Source organism: Arachis ipaensis, chromosome B2 (genome assembly GCF_059453495.1).
Source record: "Arachis ipaensis isolate K30076 ecotype BB chromosome B2, ASM5945349v1, whole genome shotgun sequence".
NCBI lineage: Eukaryota > Viridiplantae > Streptophyta > Magnoliopsida > Fabales > Fabaceae > Arachis > Arachis ipaensis.
Window position 1 is genome coordinate 111,504,454 of NC_142437.1, and position 19,815 is coordinate 111,524,268.

The following is a 19,815-nucleotide window of genomic DNA, read 5'->3' on the forward strand; positions in this document are numbered from 1 at the left end:
TCCATTAGTGGTTAACGGAGATGAGAAAAAAAAGGATCAATTTGTCTGACGCCAAAAAACGTTGAGGACTAACGGAGTGATTAATTTTAGTTGAGGACTAAAACGTCCACTTTAAAATTCTTTAGGGACCAATTTGGGTATATACTCTTTTTTTATAGAAAATAACTACAATACCCTATTATAGAAAATGACTAAAATACTTCTATTATATATATTAATTTTGAGAATCCTAAATTTTAGTCCTTTATTTTTCTATCGTAGGGTTAGGATTTAGAATTTTTAAAATTAATATATATATATATATATATAATAAGAGTATTTTAATCATTCTCTATAATAAAGATATTGTAGTCATTTTTATTAAAAAAAAAATTATTTAGACTAGTTCAAAATTTGATTCACCATTTTTTCGGTTAAATTAATTTGTCTAGCCTAATTTTGACAAAAATAACATGATTTAATCGATTATATATGTTAAATTTTAATTATTAAAAAATATTTTTTAAAAAAGACATTTTAGACGTCTTTATCTGAGTAGTCCTAAAAAGATTATATTACTAAGTCGTAGGGAAGGAGCAAGGCAATTGATGGAGGGGCCAAAATGTTTAATTATTACACTAAACACATACAAATACATGTTAAAAAATTATTATTTTTTAATCTATTTAGGACAATACATATATTGATTATAATAGCAAATTAAGCTATTTCATATTAAATAAATTATATAATTGTGATATCATTTATTGTCATAAATGATTAATTGAATAAGTTATTGGTTAAATGACACAGTTATTCCCTACACTTTGAAATTATAAATTAGTCTCTAAACTTTAAAAGTTTGTTATTGGATTTCTAAAGAGAATTAAAATTTGTAATTTAATCCTTACTGTTCAAAAGGTGTTGATTTAACAGAATATCCAGCATATGCTGAGAATATCCAGCATATACTGATAATATCCTGTTAAAATAGAGAATATACTTAAAATATTTTGTTAAATCTAACATTTTTTGAACTTTGGGGACTAAGTTACAAATTTTAATTTTTTTTAGGGATCCAATTACAAATTTTTAAAGTGTAGGGATCAATTTGCAATTTCACTAAAAGTGTAGGGACTAACTGTGTAATTTAACCTAAGTTATTATTACTTTTGATTTGGAATTAAATAAAATTAAAATCAGATATACTATTTTATTTGGATTTTAGAGTTTAATGGGTGTCACACTTAAATATAAATAGTGAATTTAGGGGTTTGGTCTCTAAGACATTAAAACTGCCTCCATAGTCCTTTTTCTATCAGAGGAGTTGTGATTCAGTCCTATGACTCCTATCAAAAATACAAAAGACAGGCTTTGGTTTAAAAAAATCAAACAATCATAAGAGTCAAACTCTCTCAATTATACTCATGAATTCAGGTACGTTTTTGTGCTCTCAAGTACTTCTTTCTTAATGATTTAACATAAATAGTATTGGGATTAAGAAAACCAAGAATTTTCATCAATACACACTACAACACTTTTCATAAATATTGGTAATATTTTTATAACTTTGTGACGGTTTTTAATTGTCGCAAAATGATTTGACGATGCTTTCAAAATCGTTGCCCACTACAATAAAATCCAGCTATACAAGTTAGCAACTGCTGGAATATCCATTACAAATTATATACATACATAATTTTTTATAACTATGTTCTAACAATTTTTATATTTGGGACACCATTCTTGTTACTAAGGATTTTGTTTTTGTTGGAATAACATTTAATTTGAATATTAATTAGTTAGATTATAATTATAATTATATTTAGAAGATTTAAATTAGATAATTATCTTTGTGATTTTTTTATTTGTTTGATAAATAGGTAATACATTATATATATATATATATATATATATATATATATATATATATATATATATATATATATATATATATATATATATTCTCTTGGTTTCTAATAGTTATCATGCTTGTGTATGACTACATATTAAAAGTAGCCAATTTTTAAATGCATTAGTTAAAAAAATGATTTAAATGCATGAATATAATCTTATTGAAGAATATAATGTAAAAATACTAATTTATTAAAATTAAACTTTATTTGTAATTTATAATTGATAAGTGTATTCAATTCCACTTAAATGCCGTTAAAATTCACGTGCAAAATATATATCTCATGATTTCTCAACATATAGTGGGGGACAATTAACTTTTTTATGCTAGCAAGAAGGAGTCATATGAAAGGGAAATTCAATTGGCAATTAGGCAAATGTATACTTGTTTATGATTATTTTGGAAAGTAAAGTTTATTTTGTTTTTATTATTTTATGGTAAAAGTTGATTTTAATTATATCTGTGCTCCGATAAATTCGTGTTAATGCCATTGCATAGTGCAAGTTTAACTCATTAAGAATATTATTAGATACCTACTTAATCATTAAATCGGAGATAAGTGGTAAAAAGTGGTCCAAAAGTAATCATGAAGTTAAAGAATATATTGGTTCCCTTCCTTTAGATAACTGAAATTACTCGGTGTTATTAATAAATAAAAGGGTAAAAATTAACAATAATTTGCAAGACAATAATGCAAAACAGTAATGCTTGTCTCAGTTTCACATGATTATTTAAGCGAGATAAAATATGCTATATATAAATTATTATTTTTTTTTATAATATTATATGAAAAAATATATGGTTTAATGCAATAGTCATGCACTATATTTTAAAGTATTTTATTTTCATTATAAAAATTAAAAATTATATGTGATAAAATACATAATTAGCAATAACGATGTAAAAGACTCTTATTTATTTCTTTTAAAATACTTATGTTAATTTTATTTTGTTATAAAATTATTTATCCAAAATCTTAAATGGATAAATAGAAACACATAAATAATTATCTTTAGCACATTCTTTAGGTAAGCATTTTTTTTTGTGAATTTTGTATATATTTTTTTTGTTTTGTCTCATAGTTATTTAGATTTTTTTTTTGAGATCAAGAAGAATGAAATTTTAGATTTTTAGGTCATAAAAATTTTGGTATTATATTCTAAAAAATTTAAACTGATAAATAGAAATACATAAATAATCATATTTTTAACCTAAGATAGATGCCGATGATCAAAAGATTTGCTGTCCTTAGATATTAAGGCCAATAAATTTATGAGAGAGTAAGAGTGTTTATATGCTGAATAAAATCGGTTTTACTTTGATTTAAATTCGACCATAAATTATGACTGGATCTATTTTTTAGATTTATTTTTTGACTTATAGATCCGATAAAACTTGAATAATTCGATTTATTTCGTACAGAGTTTATATTGGATTAAAATACGAGTCTTAAACCTAATAAAATTGACAAAGAAACAACCTAGATAGCAGAAGATAGATAAAACTACAATAACATTGCAAGAAAATTACATTAAGAATCAAAGTTAATGATCAACAAAATTAATGATAAATAGATCAATATCAACAATGTAACAAAAAAAATATTAAAATTTCTTCAATTTAATGGAAACAATTTTAGTAACAACAATTATCATTCATAGCTTTATACAAAAAAGTAAAGAAAAAGTTTTTACCATTTATAGTTCCTGATAAAATTGTGAAAGAATAAGAAAAAAAAAGAGAAAAAATATTATACTTTGTATTTCTTGATTGAATTGAATTGAAATGTAAATTATGAAGGTAAAACTAAATATATATAGAGCATTGTCCTATGAAAGATAAAAACAAATAAAGATAAAATAAGAACAACTAAAAATAAGATAAAGATAAGATAAGATAATAAAGACTAAAATTGTAATTGAATTTATGTATTCTGTTAAACTGAATTTGTGGATCATGAAACTTCTTTATTGTCATGGATTAAGGTGGAAGAGTAGTTTAATAACTCCATATAAAAAAACAAAATTTTGCCAGCACATGCTAAATCGAATCACAAAAGACACGAAGGTAACAGTAATGAGCATGTTCAAAGCAATGGTTACGGTGAGGGTGTGACACTAAGTTTGTAGTGATGAAGAAGATGAAGTGGTTGGTTTTGGGTGGGAAAAAAAAAGATGATTTTGTGGTGAAAAAAAAAAAAAGAAGAAACAGGAATTTATATGTGCAACAGTAATAAACTCTAGATATTGAATCATTTTTATTTATTTTCAATCGGATTAGATTGGATGACCTAATTTTTTTTATCATAATCTGGTTGAAATATCAAACCGCCGGATAACTAATTTTAAATAAGCTAGATTAAATTTGATTAAAAATGATTAGATTCGATATTTTCATGCCAGGCTTAGTTTTGTGTAACCCTAAATGTATATGTATATTAAGTAGGCTCATTCTTAATGTTAATATAATATCAAATAACATTATTTTTATGGTTGATCCCATAAACAATCTAATGAACAATAATTCCTTTATTTTGAAAAAAAAAAAAAACCCCAATATTTAATTTAATAATTTTAATTAGACGTATTATCTTATATTATATTTTTATATGAGTAGTGAAGAGTGAGTTTTGAGCAGATGTTAACATTCTATTTTTGGATGAGATCCATCACACTACTGTATGAGCATGAGCACACGAAATATGAGACTAGCTACTATAAAAAGCAAATATTAGATGCCTCTAAAATAATTAATAGGGTACGGAAACAGAGGGCTATAAATTATAAAATAAGGTGAAAGTTTATAATAATATAAGATACTCTAATTTTAAAATACATATATAATAATGCTAAGCATGTGTTCCCTCACTATCACCAAATATATATCATATAATTTATTCAATTTAATCAATATTTAATACATTTTTTTGTAAAAATTAAATTAACTTAAAATAAATAAAGAATAAATATTGTTATTTTTATTTCGATAATGTTATTCCTTTTTCGTTCTTTGCAAAATCATGTAGGCATAACATACAATACAAAAAAAAAATATTGACATTATAAAAAATAGGAGTTACAACTATGATGCACGGACACTGAGACAGACACGACGCGACACGGGACACGTCGACACGTAAATTCTAAAATTTTATAAGATACGGGGATACATATATATATAAAATATAAATTATTTTTTAGATAAATAGTAATAATATTTTTATATTTTATTAATATTAAATTATAAATTAATTTTTTAAATTATTTTTAATGTCTTATTTTAATTATATCAAGTATTTAAAATATTTTTTATTTTAATAAATAATAATATATATTATATCTAAATTTATTTCAAAAATATATGTTAAGAATAAGACTGGACGTCTGGACACGCTAACACGCGATGGTATTTAGGTGTGTCCAAACGTGTCTGGAGAAAATTTTTTTATTTTTTATTAAGACACGGTTGGACACAACAGACACGCGTGTTGAATGAGTGTCGGTAAGTGTCGTGTCCGAAATATGTTTGACACGTGGACACAACAACTCAGCGAAGTGTCCGTGCTTCATAGCTAGAGTTACGACATCATTATTCTAAAAAAATAATATAATTAGAAATTTCTTATATCATGTACAATTTTATCACTATATATAAAATAGAAAACAACTAATAACATTATAAGGCTTAAGTGAAAAAAAAAAAAACAACTTTTACGGACGTTCTAAAAAAAATAAGAACGTTGTATATAGAGTAAAAAATAAATTAAGGGGACAAGTTGTTCAATTATATACCCCCAAAAAGCAAAGTAGTGAAATAATGCAATGATAAGATTGGATTAATGAAAAAGAAGGAACAAGTTGAAGACATTAGTAAGGGGAGACTTCAGGATAAAACCCCCTTGCTTACCCAAATAAGACTAAGCATTCATTCTCATAAAAAATAATCATTTGATTTGTTAGGAGCAAATATCATCAGTAGTTTCAATAATAATAATAATAATAATAATAATAATAATAATAATAATAATAATAATAATAATAATAATAATAATTCAAAGTCTCTAAAAGTTGTATACGTAGTATTTTTGAACAGAATGAAAAATTATGGACTCAATAATAATGGTAGTCGGCAGGGGTATTCCAAGGACAAAACTAAGATAAATAGTGAAAATGGAAAGACTAAGACCCACCAATTATTTACTCAATAGTAAAACCAAATGTAAAAATAAAGAAAAAAATTAAAAATAAAAAATTGTCAATTTGGTAGTGGTGGTTACTACTTATTACTAGCATCGTTAACAGTGATGAGCTTTTTACATTGCTCCATTTATAGAAGTTTAGTTTGTTTTCTAAATGAGCAAGTTGTTATTGGTAATTAAAGCATCAATTTATCAAAACTCACATGCAGTTATTAATTATGTATGGTTTAAGTAAATGTAGCTGTCAATAACAAAAATGTTATCAGAGGATTGTCTTATTTAGAAAATCAGTCCATCGCTATTTGATATGATGATGGTGGCGATAGAATAATTGTCTAATAGTAATTGATTTAACTTGTTCAAATAGTTAATTTATTTAGCTGATTAAATAAATATTAGAGAATTGAATTTTATTTTGTATATATAGTAACTAATTGATTAATAATAAACTGTTAAATAATAAAATTTAAATTCGTAACGAATTAATTTTTGACTTATCAAACTGAAAGATACCATAAAAAATATAATTATCTAATAGTAAAGTAGTAATTTAAATGAGATCATTATTTTTAGTTGTTCAAAAAATAATATATTTTAAAAATCGTGCATGAGAGATGTTATTTATCTTTTTGTCTTTATATACTTTTAACTTTTTAGATATTTTATTTGTTGTAAATTTATAATATCACTTATCACATAAATAATTATATTTTTAACATATACTCTTGTGTAAAAAAAGTTTTCATAGTTTATTCATAAAATTTTGCATATTTTTTATTTTTTATAAAAATTAAACTCTATAAATTCATAAAAAATTTAATATTATGTTATAATATTAATTATTTTAAAAATTTAAATTAATAAAAAATACACAAATATTATATAAAATCCACATAACATGAGTTTCATGTTCCAATAATTCAGAAATATGTGGTATTTTGATTTACCCGTCAAAATCAAGATCTAGAATATTTTTCTTTAATCAAATAAGGTTTCCTTTAATGATGTCAACATGTATTATTAGTTAACATAACATTTAAATATTTATTCAAATAACGTGTAGCCACACTTCATTTTCAAGTGTTGAGGAACTTTTTCTAAAAAAAATATTTAAAGACTATTTACAAAATATCTTTATATATTTTATAGAATATAACCCAGTTGATCCCTTCTTAAAAAAGTGAGCACAAACAACAAATTAAAAGATACATGCTATACATGCAATATCACCTAATCTATATTCAAAAAGGTCAGCTAATTAACCCTAAATTTATATTTGATTAAACAACTATATTTGGTTACAGGTAGGTTTGAGTGTCCACAAACAATTTAATTAATTATTAAAAATTAATTTCCTTTTTCAATTTAATTTCTTTTTAATATATTTACTATTTTGATTGTGAATATATATTGCAACGTCCCCTTCTCTCTTCTGCTTCTATAAATACCTCTGCTACGTTCCTCCCCACCATGTATCAGAAGCATTTAATGTCACATAATGGTTGCTAGCTATCCTTCTACCATTTCATTTCAATTTTTTTATATATATATATACAATAAAAGGGTAGTAGTATTGGTGATCTTATTACATACATATATAGCACTTCATCTTCTTCTTCATAATGGTGTGAGTTTTTTTTTTTATAATATAGTGTGGAAGAATCTGTAAAGCTCAGGAGGGATAGCGCCACGGAAGCATCGACGATGATCCGTTGTTTGTGAAGAGTTTTTACGCTCTTTGATCTTCTGTAGCGCTATCCATCCTGAGTTTCATGGGTTCTTCACACTGCTTCCAATGAATCTTTGGATTTTTTTTTTTTTTGGGATATGTGGATGAATATGATCTATGCTTTCATCATAAGAAGAAGAAAAACGTAACACCAATATTGGATTATTGGTCCCTCATAATAATCATGCACTATACAAGGTGATGAATCTTTTGATTACTCTATATATAGTTATTGTCCTCTCTTTCATTTTTGTTATGCTAGTTTTAGTGACTAATAACATATATTTTCTTCTTTTCTTTTTTTTTTTCCTCCTCTTTTGATCTTTTCGTTCTCCCTTTGTGTATTGTTATGGAAATTTTAATGACTAACTACTTATCTTATTTCTTTTTTTCCTTCTATTTTTTGCTTCCTCTCAAGAGCAAGTGGCTTGGTTAGAATGAATATGGAGAAAAATGGTGGAGAGAAAAAAAAAAAAAAAACTAAAATTGTAAAGCTATATGGATTATCAAGTTCTTATTTTCTTTCTCTTTTTGTTTTCATCAAAGAGCTCTCTTATATTAATTTTGTGTGTCCTTTGGTATAATATTCATCTTTAGCATCACATCAAAGATTTGATACAAACATGAGATAGAATATGTTTACAAATTAAATATATAATTTTTTATTTTTGAAAGTAAATGTATTATTATTCTTTTAGTTGCTTAAAAGGTTGTAATAAATGTATCACTTGAATTATTGAAGTAGTGTATATATATGTCCAATGATGATACACCACAAAAAGTTGAGATCTTCTAATTATATTCTCATCACCATAATATACGTTTCTTGTGGTGTTGTTGAAGTCATCAAAATAGCAAGAAAAGAGTTTATTTGATTTTATTGAGGAGGTATATCTGAGTTTCATTATTGAGGAAAGCATAGCTTTAAATCTAAGAGTACTATAGGGTGTGTAGTACTTTTTAATTTCCATTATTTTGTGGCCTTTTATGCACTGTTGACATAACTTGGCATCATCCTCAAATTGCGCAAAGGATAGGAATTCAAGAAGAAGAAGAAGAAGATATAAAAAAAAAAGGGAAAATTAAATAATAGACATATAATATTATAATTAATTAATAACCCAAAAATAAAAGTAATAATATTATTATAAAGTATATAAATAGGAGTGGTAACATGTATCCTATCTGTGAGCGTCTAATCTGACTCAACTCGTTTGGGTAGGATTGTCAACTCAATTCACAGTAGGGTAAGATGTAGGTAGAATTTTTATGCGGGTCAAATAGGATGTGAGTTGAGTTTCAATCCTATTCGAACAATCCGCATTCTATATATGTATATACTATATACTTATATAAAAATATATTTCACATATAAAAGATCTTTAGTCACTAAAAAAATTATTAATTAATAATTTAATATATTTTTTATATAAAAATTAATTCAATTTTAAATTATCATCAAATTATATAATAATATTATATTTTTTTAATAGCTCGTAGATAAAATCGGATACCACAAATTAAAAACCAATTTAACCCCCCAAAAAAATTAAGATTAAATCTAAATGTTATCCTACCATACATCTCACTCCTAAGTATAAACCAAACATTGCTACATTATCACGTGGGTATTGATATTTGATAGACTAGGGATGTTGACTACTCCCAACTTCGTGCAAGTCACGGTCTTCAGTGCAAATTCCCATGATCATTTACATTGCCTAACTTTAAAGCTAAGCTTTTTATTATTATAATTTAATTTATTTTAGTTCATTTTATGTTATGTATATGTATATTTATTTATTTGCTGAATTCTCTATCTGTATCTATGACCCCCCACACTCTCCTTAATTCTGTGATATACAGTTTGAAGCCTTCAATAATTATGAATGGACTCTTGTGGAGACATCATTGCGTGTATTTGGGATTGATTCACGTATATAAATTAAATCAAATCAAATGTATATTCAATATTTCTTTATATTTATATATATATATTGAATAAAGATATGTTCATACAGTAGTAGTGGACAATAGTCATGCTTCTAATTAGAGAATAATCTTTATAATTCAATTTATAGAGATTTAGGGTTTGTTTTATTTTAAGATTAATTTTAGAATAATTTATTATCCTTATGTTATTAACTTGTTATTATATAATCGATTATTGTTGTACTAGATTTTGATTGCATTTGTAATTGTTTAATTTATATATAATCAATTTTGATAGAACTCGTATTTAAGTTCAATCATTTTTTAGTTTAAAATATTTATAATTATAAAATATTAATGTATATATATTCCTTTGCTATTGATAAAGTCACATGTCTAACTTATTGACATGGTATTCTTTCGAAAAAACGAATGTTTTCTTTTCCAAAAAGTTGCTTTTTCAATTTGACTTAGATAAATCTATTTTCAGATTTCAATATTATACCGAGGAGACGCCATTTCTCTTACAACGAATCACTGTATGAACATATAGGGTCAAAATTGTACGCACATATTAAAGCCCTTATATGCATTAGGGTTAAGAAAAGTAAAAGGAGTATGAATTTTCACTTTTCACTTTCAACTCATACAATAAAAATTTAATTTAATTTTAATGTATTTACAATGAAAATTAAATTTACATATATATTTAATTACTACCATAACATCAATAGAAATTATTTTTATTTATAATCATTTAAAAAAACAAATATAAAGATAAAGTACTAGTTTGTTCCCTAACATTTCAAACGCTTTATTTCAATATCAAAAAATTTTAAATGAGTTCAATATTATTGTTGTTATCCTAAAGTTAATTTTAATATCAACAATTAACATATTTAAAAGTTAATGTAACCTTCGATTTCAGTAGGTAAATAGAATAGACTTACCAATGATTATTAATCTAAATTTTTTTTATTAATTATTCAAGTCAAAATTAATGGTAGGACAACATTAAATTTATTTAAAATTTTGTGGGGTTAAAATAAGATATTTAAAATGTTAGGACCAAACTAGGATTTGGACCGAACATTGTAGACCAAAATAGTAATTTACCCTAAATATAAGAGAAAAAGATAAATAGGTTCCTGACATTTTGTCCCGCGGATATTTTCGTCCCTAACCATTAAAAATATTTTTAAGTCCCTGACCTTCACAAAACTTGGACGGATCAGTCCCTCCGTCCAAATGCCTTCGTCAGGGACTGATCCGTCTAAATGCCTTCGTCAGGGACTGATCCGTCCAAGTTTTGTGAATGTCAATGACTTAAAAGTATTTTTCAATGGTCAGGGACGAAAATATCCGTGGGGCAAAAGGTCAGGGATCTATTTATCCTTTTCTCTAAATATAATTATGAATATATATCCAAATAGGTTCCTAAAAAATTTTGCATGGACATTTTTGTCCCCAAAAAATATTTATTACATTGAGGTCCTTAAACTTTACAAAAACAAGAGATATAAATCCTTTCATTATACTTTTGACGACCTATTTGCCTAAATAAAAACAACAAATCTAACTAAAGAAGAGACTTATATGTCTTATTTTTGTAAAAATGTTTAGGGACCTCAATGTAATAAAATATTTTAGGAACAAAAACTTTTGATGCGAAATTCTATATGGTCCTGTTTGAATATATATTCTATAATTATATAGATAACTATACAAAATAATTTACGCCTTTAATATATCAAAATTAAAACCCTCACATTTTACCAAGTCAGCATACTATAAAGTTAGGCGGTAAAGCAATTTTTAAACCAAGTCCAACAAAGTTAGCTTGTTATACACGCGCTTCTTCAACGTCGTCGTCTTCTTTTTTTCGAGTTTTTTCTTTAACAACGTCGTCGTCGTATCTTTTTCTTTGTCATTATCATCGTCACTGTCTTCATCTTTTTCTTCTTTTATATATGTTCAAAAAATTATAACACATAAATTTTAATGTACAGCATAAAAATTTTGATGCAGAGTGTAAATTTTGGCAAATAACACAAAAATTTTGGTGTGAAGTAAAAAAAATTTTGTACACAACACCGAAATTTTTAAAAGATTATGTCTAAAATGTTGACATCCAACAAAAAAATACATACTATACGAAAATTTTGGTACATAACATAATTTTTATACACATCACAAAAAATTTTGATGCACAACAAAAATTTTTGAAAGATTACAATTAATTCATCCGATCAGCAAAATATATTCGTAGCTAAAATTTATGTGCTATGTATAAAAATAAACTTACTGTAAATAAAAATTTTTGTTGTGTAAAGTTTTTATATTATATCGATAACTTTATGCTATGTATAAAAAATTATGTATTATGTGTAAAAATTTATATATTATTTAATAAAATTTATGTATTAAAAATTATAAAAAAATAATAAATACACATTTTCTTATTAAATTTGTGTTAACTTAATTAAATTTAATTACAAAATACCGATGCATATAGGCTATAGCATCGCGCCACATGTAATTGAAGTTTATATATACTGTTTGGCAATAAATCAATAAAGATGATGTGTAATTTGATGATGTGTAATTGAACACAGTAGTATTTAATAAATATATTTCCAGCAAACATTTCTTAAATAGATTTTTATTTTCTTTCCTTTTATGGTAAATGTACTTCCGATAATGCCACTACTATCAATGGTCAAAATATAAAAATATAGTAAAATATAGTATAACTTTATAAGTGGGAATATCTTTATTCTTTAGTCCTTGCATTCTACATATTTTTAATATATATGTTGTTTCCCTTTGAGTTACTTTCGGTGAAATGTAGCCAACACAATTTCAAGTAGGGGTGGCAGTGGGGCGGGTAGGGGCGGGTTTTTATCCTATTCGATTCCGTCCCGCCGTCCTATTATTTATCAACTATCCGTCCCGTTATTACTCGCGGGTAGTAAATTGTACTACCCGAATCCGCCTCTGCGGGTACCCACCCTACTCCTACCCGACCCTATAAAAATTAAATATTTTAATTTTTACATATTTATATATAAATTAAGACAAAAACTTAAAATTCATAGATAAATTAAACTACAAACACAAAATTCATACAATGTCATTAGCTCAAATAACTTGAAATTAAAAAAAAGTGTTAGATAACTACAAATTTAACACTATAATAAAGAAATTACAATATTAGATATAAAGAAAATTTCAACCCTTATTCTTGATCACTTTCAACATCTTCATCATCATTAAAAGTTTGCAAATCAAGATTTAAATCTGAAAATCATATAAAAGTTTGCAAATCAAAATTTAAACCTGAGGGTATAAAATTAACATAAATCATATAAATGTATAAAGATCAGAATGCACAATTGCAAAATCAGAATAAAATCAAAATTTAAAATGCAAAATTAGAATAAAATCAGAAATTTTCTACTCTTTATGAATACACATTCATAATCTAAATGATCAAAAGAAACAGAGTCACTACAACACACTAAAATGATTTGAAATGGAAAAAAAATTAGAAAGAACGAAGGGTAATAGCTATCAGCTTGTCCTCATAGAGAACAACAAAATTGACTCAAGAGGTAAAAGGACATTGACTCAAGAACAACAAAATTTTGATGTCTCTACTCTAGGAAACACTGAATAAAAACAATAGTATATATAAATAATATACATTTCAGTCTTGTTAACACTTAACACAAGGCTTTAAGTCACATGAATAAGTAAAGTGGCTCCTCTAGCCTAGTGGGGTCAAATTCAAGTTCAAGTTCAAGTCATCATTTCTAACACAACATTCCTTAGATGAACAACATTAATCTAATAATAATGATAATAATGGAATACATACATTTAAAATGTTTAGAGCTATATAGCATGTATAATAAGCAAGCATTGAAATGTAATAATGACGAAGATTGGATTATGAATCTTTGATAATCTCATAAAATTAATTAAGATGATGCATGCACTAATGATTAAAAAGAAGAGGAAAAGGCTGCTATACTGCAGAGTGTAGTAATGTCTTGCAAATACAAACTCATAATACATATTACAAAATACTAATATGATCTACAAACATAAACAGGCATAGCACAAGTAAATTAAAAGGAGTAATTATTATTGTTACTATTATATTCATGATTAAATAATGAGGAAAAGAAAAGGGAGAAGAAAAAGTTGGACATGGTTACAGCTAAGCAGTAGGCAGATCTAGAAGGAGCCATGGTTCAAGGCAAGAAAGAAATGTGTGTGTTGTTGCTGTTTACAAGAAAAAGGAGCAAAGGTATATATATAAATAAAACAATAGTATATATAAATAATATACATTTCAGAGCTCAAGTTTTTAAAAGAATTGAAGCTAAAGTTTAGGAGGAAAAAACAAAACCTTTTGGTTCAGTTTGATTAAACAGAAAAACATAAAGGGTGAAGCTTCAATAAATGAATGAATAAATAAAACAACAGTGAAATTATTATATCATCATTCAACAGGATGAAGCCATCAATCTCAGACTCAAAGTAACGAATTCAACAAGAATAAAGCTATTTCAATTTCAACAGGATGAAGCCATCAACCCACATCGGCACTTCATAGCTCAATTTCATCATTTAATTTTTTTATTTAAAAAAGGGGGAAATGATTTTTTTAATTGAGCCAACAAACATTGATTGTTCCCTGAATCAAGCTATTTCAACCCACAAAACTTAGTAACAAACTCAGGAAACTCCCTAGAGAATCTGTTATCACCCAAATCAGAAATTGAAGAATCTTACAAGAAGAGTTACACAATGCAGGAATCTACCTAGTCAAAAGAATCTATGGACTGAATTTTAAATGTTCTTTTGAGCATCAAAATTAATTTTAGTTTTATCTTAACTATTTTAACATAAAACATAAATCATAAACATTAAATTAAAGAAAAAAAACTGAAGATGCACATCAGCGGTAAGTATTGAGCGAGAAGTGCTTAGTGCTTACCAGTCACCAGAGAGACAATGACGGAGGAAGGAAGGACGACAAGGTGAGCAGAGACTAGAGAAAGAGGGGTTCACTCAGTAGCTTCGGTAGACGGTAGTGCAGCAGTGATGACTCGATGAGTAAGTTCGAGCGTTCAGCAGGGCGACGACACGGCGCCAACAGGACGACAGTGCAGCGGCAGCGACTCGGTGACGGGCTCGGTAGGACGGCAGCGCAGCGACGGTGACAAGCTCGGCGGAAGGCTCGATGGCGCAGTAAAGGTCACCAGATCTGAGGTTCACTGGGGAGAAGAGGAAGTGACTTTCCCTCCCTCTTCAATCTTCTTCGCTAGGGTTCTTTGAGGTTGAAGAGAAACGCGTAAATGAAAAAATGAGATGAGTACAGTGGTGGCTGTGAGGAATTGAGGATTAGAAACCCTAGAAAATTAAAATGGTATATATATATATATGTACTCCGGGGCGGGTAGGGGCGGGTTTACCCTGACCCCGACCCCGCCCCGCCTCGGTCAAAATCCGCCCCGCTGCGGGTCGGGTTTAAACCCGCCCCGATCGGATTGGGGCGGGTCGGGTACCCGCGGGTTCGGGTTCTCCTGCCACCCCTAATTTCAAGCTGCTAGATTAATGGCATACATAATGGTGTATTGGTTTTTTTTTTAATTATTTATATTAAAAATATAATTATTTATATATTTTTTATTATTTAAATTTTTTAAATAAATAATTTTATGATATAATATTAATATTTTTATAATTAAAAGATCAAAAATTCAATCTTTATCATCCAAAAAACAAAATTTAGAAATAGCTCATATATATATTAATTAAAAAATTAAATGTACAATCATATTTTAAATTAAAAAAAATATGATATAACTATGAAGGCAATTCAACAATTAAATTGAATAAAGGAAATATGAGGTATGGTATAAGAATTCAACAATCAGAAAAATGAACCAATTCACATAACAGATAAAAGAAGGAGAAGTAAAGTTGAGGAAGGGAGAGCTTCCTGCAGCAGAGAAGAAGGAAAAATTGGTCAGAATAGCCAAGGAAAAGAATTAACAAGAGAAGGATAATTTCAGAAGGAGAGAGGGTCAGAGCTTACAACTTCCATGCCATCTCCTTGGTGCCTTTCTTCCTATATATTTGTTGTTATTCAAGGAAAGTTTGTTGCTTCCGTTTTGCTAGTTGAGTTGTTATGCCAGCTGCCCCGTTTCTCTGTCCTTCTATCAATAGTCTCCCTGTTCAAATTGACCTTTCCCTCAAGGTCGAAGTTGGGATGCATCTGCTTCATGTCTTCATAAACTTCCCAAGTTGCATCCTCCACAGGCAAAGCTTGCCACTTGATCAATACCTCTTCATGCCAGCGTTTATTCTTCTTGACCATATGGTGTTCTAAGACCAGTTGAGGTTGTAATTCAAGGCCCTGGCCATCCAACGGTAAGGGGATGCTAGATTTTGGGAGTCTGCCGGTACACTTCTTAAGCAATGACACATGGAAGACTGGGTGAATTTTAGCAGTTGCAAGGAGCTGCAACTTGTATGCAACTTTTTCGATTTTTGCGATCACTGGAAATGGGCCAAAATAGCGCATGCTAAGTTTTTTATTCATGTGCAATGCCACCGACTTGAAACTCCAATTCGCTGTGCTTCTTATCAGCATTCAGTTTCATGCGAGCTTGTGCTCGTTGTAAATGGCTCCAAAGGGTTGTTAGCACTTGGTCTCACTGCTGGAGGAGTTCTTGTACAGCTGGCGGGTCCGTGGCCTCAACATTGTAACGAATAAGAGGAGGGGGATCTCTCCCAAATAGATCCTTGCATGGAGATATACCTGTAGCTGAGTAGACTACGATATTATAACTACATGCTGTCCAAGGCAGTAAATTGCACCAAGCCTTCGGGTTCTGCTGAGTATAGCAGCGTAGATACATCTCACACTACAAGAAAAAGGCGCATTTGTAACAAAAAATATTGTTACAAAACGCGAAATTTTGAAACAAAATTTTTTTGTAACAAAAAAGGGTCCATTGCAGTAAGTCCTGTTACAAAAAGTTTTTGTAACGAAAAATGAAACTATTACAATTCAATACCATATTTTGTAACAATTTTTTCTGATACAAAAAACTAGAAGCCGTTACAAAAGTGGTAACAAATTTTGATCTTGAAGGTATTTTTCGTGACAGTCAATTCTTTTCCTATCAAAAAATTTTGTTACAAAATGTAAGATGATTTTGTAACATTTTTTTCTTTAGTTACGAAAACAAATTAATTATTTTATAACAACTTTTTTTATTACAAATTACATGCATAATTTACTAAATTATTTTTTAAATTAACTAATATATTAACGATTTTAATAAGCAAGTTTACATTTATATAATATGCAAAAACATACATAAGTCAAACAAGATCCTTTTAGCTAAAATTGTCTTGAAACAAAATAACATTAGCTAGTGAGTACATTGATTAGTTCAACCAAAACATAAAAGTTCTAACATAGATTAGTGTCTCTATGCATCAAAATATTCTTGAGCCCTCAAGATAGCATATGGTCACCATTTCAGCACTCCTGTAAATAAGAAAAACCGAAACAAAAAAGTTAGAAACAAGATATAACACTAATTATAATTTTTTCACTAAGTTTTATCCAAAATGTTTAGAAAAATTTCGGCAGAACCTCCCCTAAAACTTGGATATTTCCACCGTCCACGGTTCCAACAAACACAACCAATTCACAACTTATGTCTCAGCCATACCCAACCAAATTTATCAAACCAAATAATAGGACATTTGTCATTTTTCAACCATGACACAAATAAAATGTGATAAATAGATCCATATACAAATTAAAGTATACTAATATAAAATGGGAATCATTTACGAAAATGTATTAAAACCATAAGCAACTTTAGGAGTACCTTTAGGGTCTAGTTTGTTTCATTGTCAAAGCGCGCTATGAGAGAGTTCACAACAGCTTGTTGAGCTTCCAATTGAGCTTTCACTCGAGTTTATTCTTCCTTTTGGCGTGTTTGTTGCTTTTTAAGTTTTTTTTTAGCACATCTATTTTCTTTGTTAGCTCCTCACGGCCTTGCATTGCCTCTTGAAATTGTACTTGAATCCTTAACTTAGATTTCTAAGCCTTTATGCCATAACCTAGCATCACAGCGACTATCACTTTCAAAGGGCTCTATGTAAACTAAATTCCAAGGCGGTTCTCTATAACTCCACAATACAAACTATCCTAATTCAATGCATTGTAAAAAACACACAATCAATAACAAAATTGAATTAATATTTCTATGTTAATAATGATGATGTAGTAACCTAAAAACACAAAAATTTAAGAAAACAAAAAGTATCAAAATCACAAAAAAAATGCAAAAAATAGAATCAAAATAATAAGGCACTAGAGTAAAATAATAAGGCACCATAGAACACGATAAAAGAAGAGTTTGCTAGCAAGCTTTCGTCCAAACTCAACAGCCTACACCACCAGACAACAATCACAAAGATAGTAATGACACCTAAGAATTGTACCAAGATAATCAATTAAAATATTCAGCAGATTTGTCTGATCATATGATTAACAAATATAAAATGATCAAAGAATATGAAACAAAGACTACATATGAGGATTTCTGCATGGGTTTTAGTTGTATATAGGGTAATTAAATCCATACCTCTGGGCTTTCTAGATACTGACCTTCAGACAAGAGTACTCTTGTGCATTAGTATTGAGTTTAATTTCAGCTTCAAATCCCTTGAAATTACTCCCTTGCACTTCTTGAATAGAACTAGTTTCAGATTGCAAATCCTTGCTCTCATCAACATTAATCAACTCAGATTTCACACCTTCAACCTTATTCATATTATCCCGATCTTCACTATTGCTAACCTTTTCGATCGATTGAACGCTCTCTTCATTCTTATCCACTAAATCTTGATGTTCCATGGTTAAAAATTTAAAATGAACCTAAGATTTCCTCGTCAACAATGCAAAAACTGAAAGTTTACCCAATAAAATATAAGCCCTGTGATATTGCCAGTTACCAGTCCATATTTAAAATACTAATCATCCGATTATTCTAATTTTAGACGGCAGCAGAAAAATATAGTAAGATTAAGACTAAGAACTAGAGTAATAGTGAAGTATTCCAATTCCAATAGCAGAACACATCGAATAATCAGGACTGCGAGAATACAAACAAAACAAAACAAAAAATGGCATGATTAAGAAGCTAGGCAAGGCATGCAAACATAAATTCCATAATAATTTCAATTCTAATCCGTTGCTTCTAAATTTTAGTGAGATTACAGTCAACATCCCTAAGTTTCAGAATCCACAAGTTTTAGGTTCATATCACTTCATTTGATTAATTAATTATCAATTGGAAGTGGAGCCCTGTTTTCATAAACCAGTTCAGAGTTTCCAGCAAACAACCGACCTTCCAAGTGACTTATCTAAGTCTACAAAATAAATATGAATATGAAACGTGTACTCACTTAAAATAAACTGATATATCTTTAAAATTCTTTTGAAATCAACTCAAAATTCTGTTTAAATTAAAAGTTATAGCGTCTGAAAGTTGGTACTGCAGAACCAGAAAACCAGAAAAATCTGCAGCAACTACTAAACTTCAAAAAATCATATCTTCCAAACCACTTGGCCAAATTCCCTGAAATTTTTATGGAATTTTCAGGACACACTAAAGTTTTACAGAAAAATAATTTCATCTAAATATTAGGTCTGGACTACTCCCAAAAAGGCATTCATTTTGCTGCCAATTATGCAGATTTCTGCAGAAATTCTGCACAGTATTTCCCACAATCTCACATACCAAATCCTATATTCAAGCCTAGGATTCATCTAAAATCACATTTCTAACTTTATTTTGACTAACCAAAGTTGCCCAAGAACTCTTAATTCAATATATCACAATTTCATATCATAGGTGCAAAGTAACTATATTATCACAACATCTATTCTTCAGCATCTCATCCATAACATATCTCAAGTTCTGATTCATCAAATCAATTTCCAGCAGCCATAGCAAC

At 28.0% G+C, this 19,815-nt stretch overlaps 1 protein-coding gene and 1 long non-coding RNA gene across 2 annotated transcripts; one reads left to right on the top strand and one right to left on the bottom strand.

The window, feature by feature from the left end:
- The first annotated feature begins 7,520 nt into the window (after nucleotides 1-7,520).
- On the top strand, nucleotides 7,521-9,944 carry LOC110269005 (uncharacterized). Its single transcript, XR_015905002.1, has 2 exons — nucleotides 7,521-8,019; nucleotides 9,688-9,944. It is a non-coding gene; the product is annotated as an uncharacterized LOC110269005 (long non-coding RNA).
- A 5,972-nt stretch (nucleotides 9,945-15,916) lies between these two features.
- Nucleotides 15,917-16,354, bottom strand: LOC148575225 (uncharacterized). Its single transcript, XM_088506122.1, has one exon. It carries the CDS (start codon nucleotides 16,352-16,354, stop codon nucleotides 15,917-15,919), a length of 438 nt encoding a protein of 145 aa, XP_088362248.1.
- Nucleotides 16,355-19,815: the final 3,461 nt, after the last annotated feature.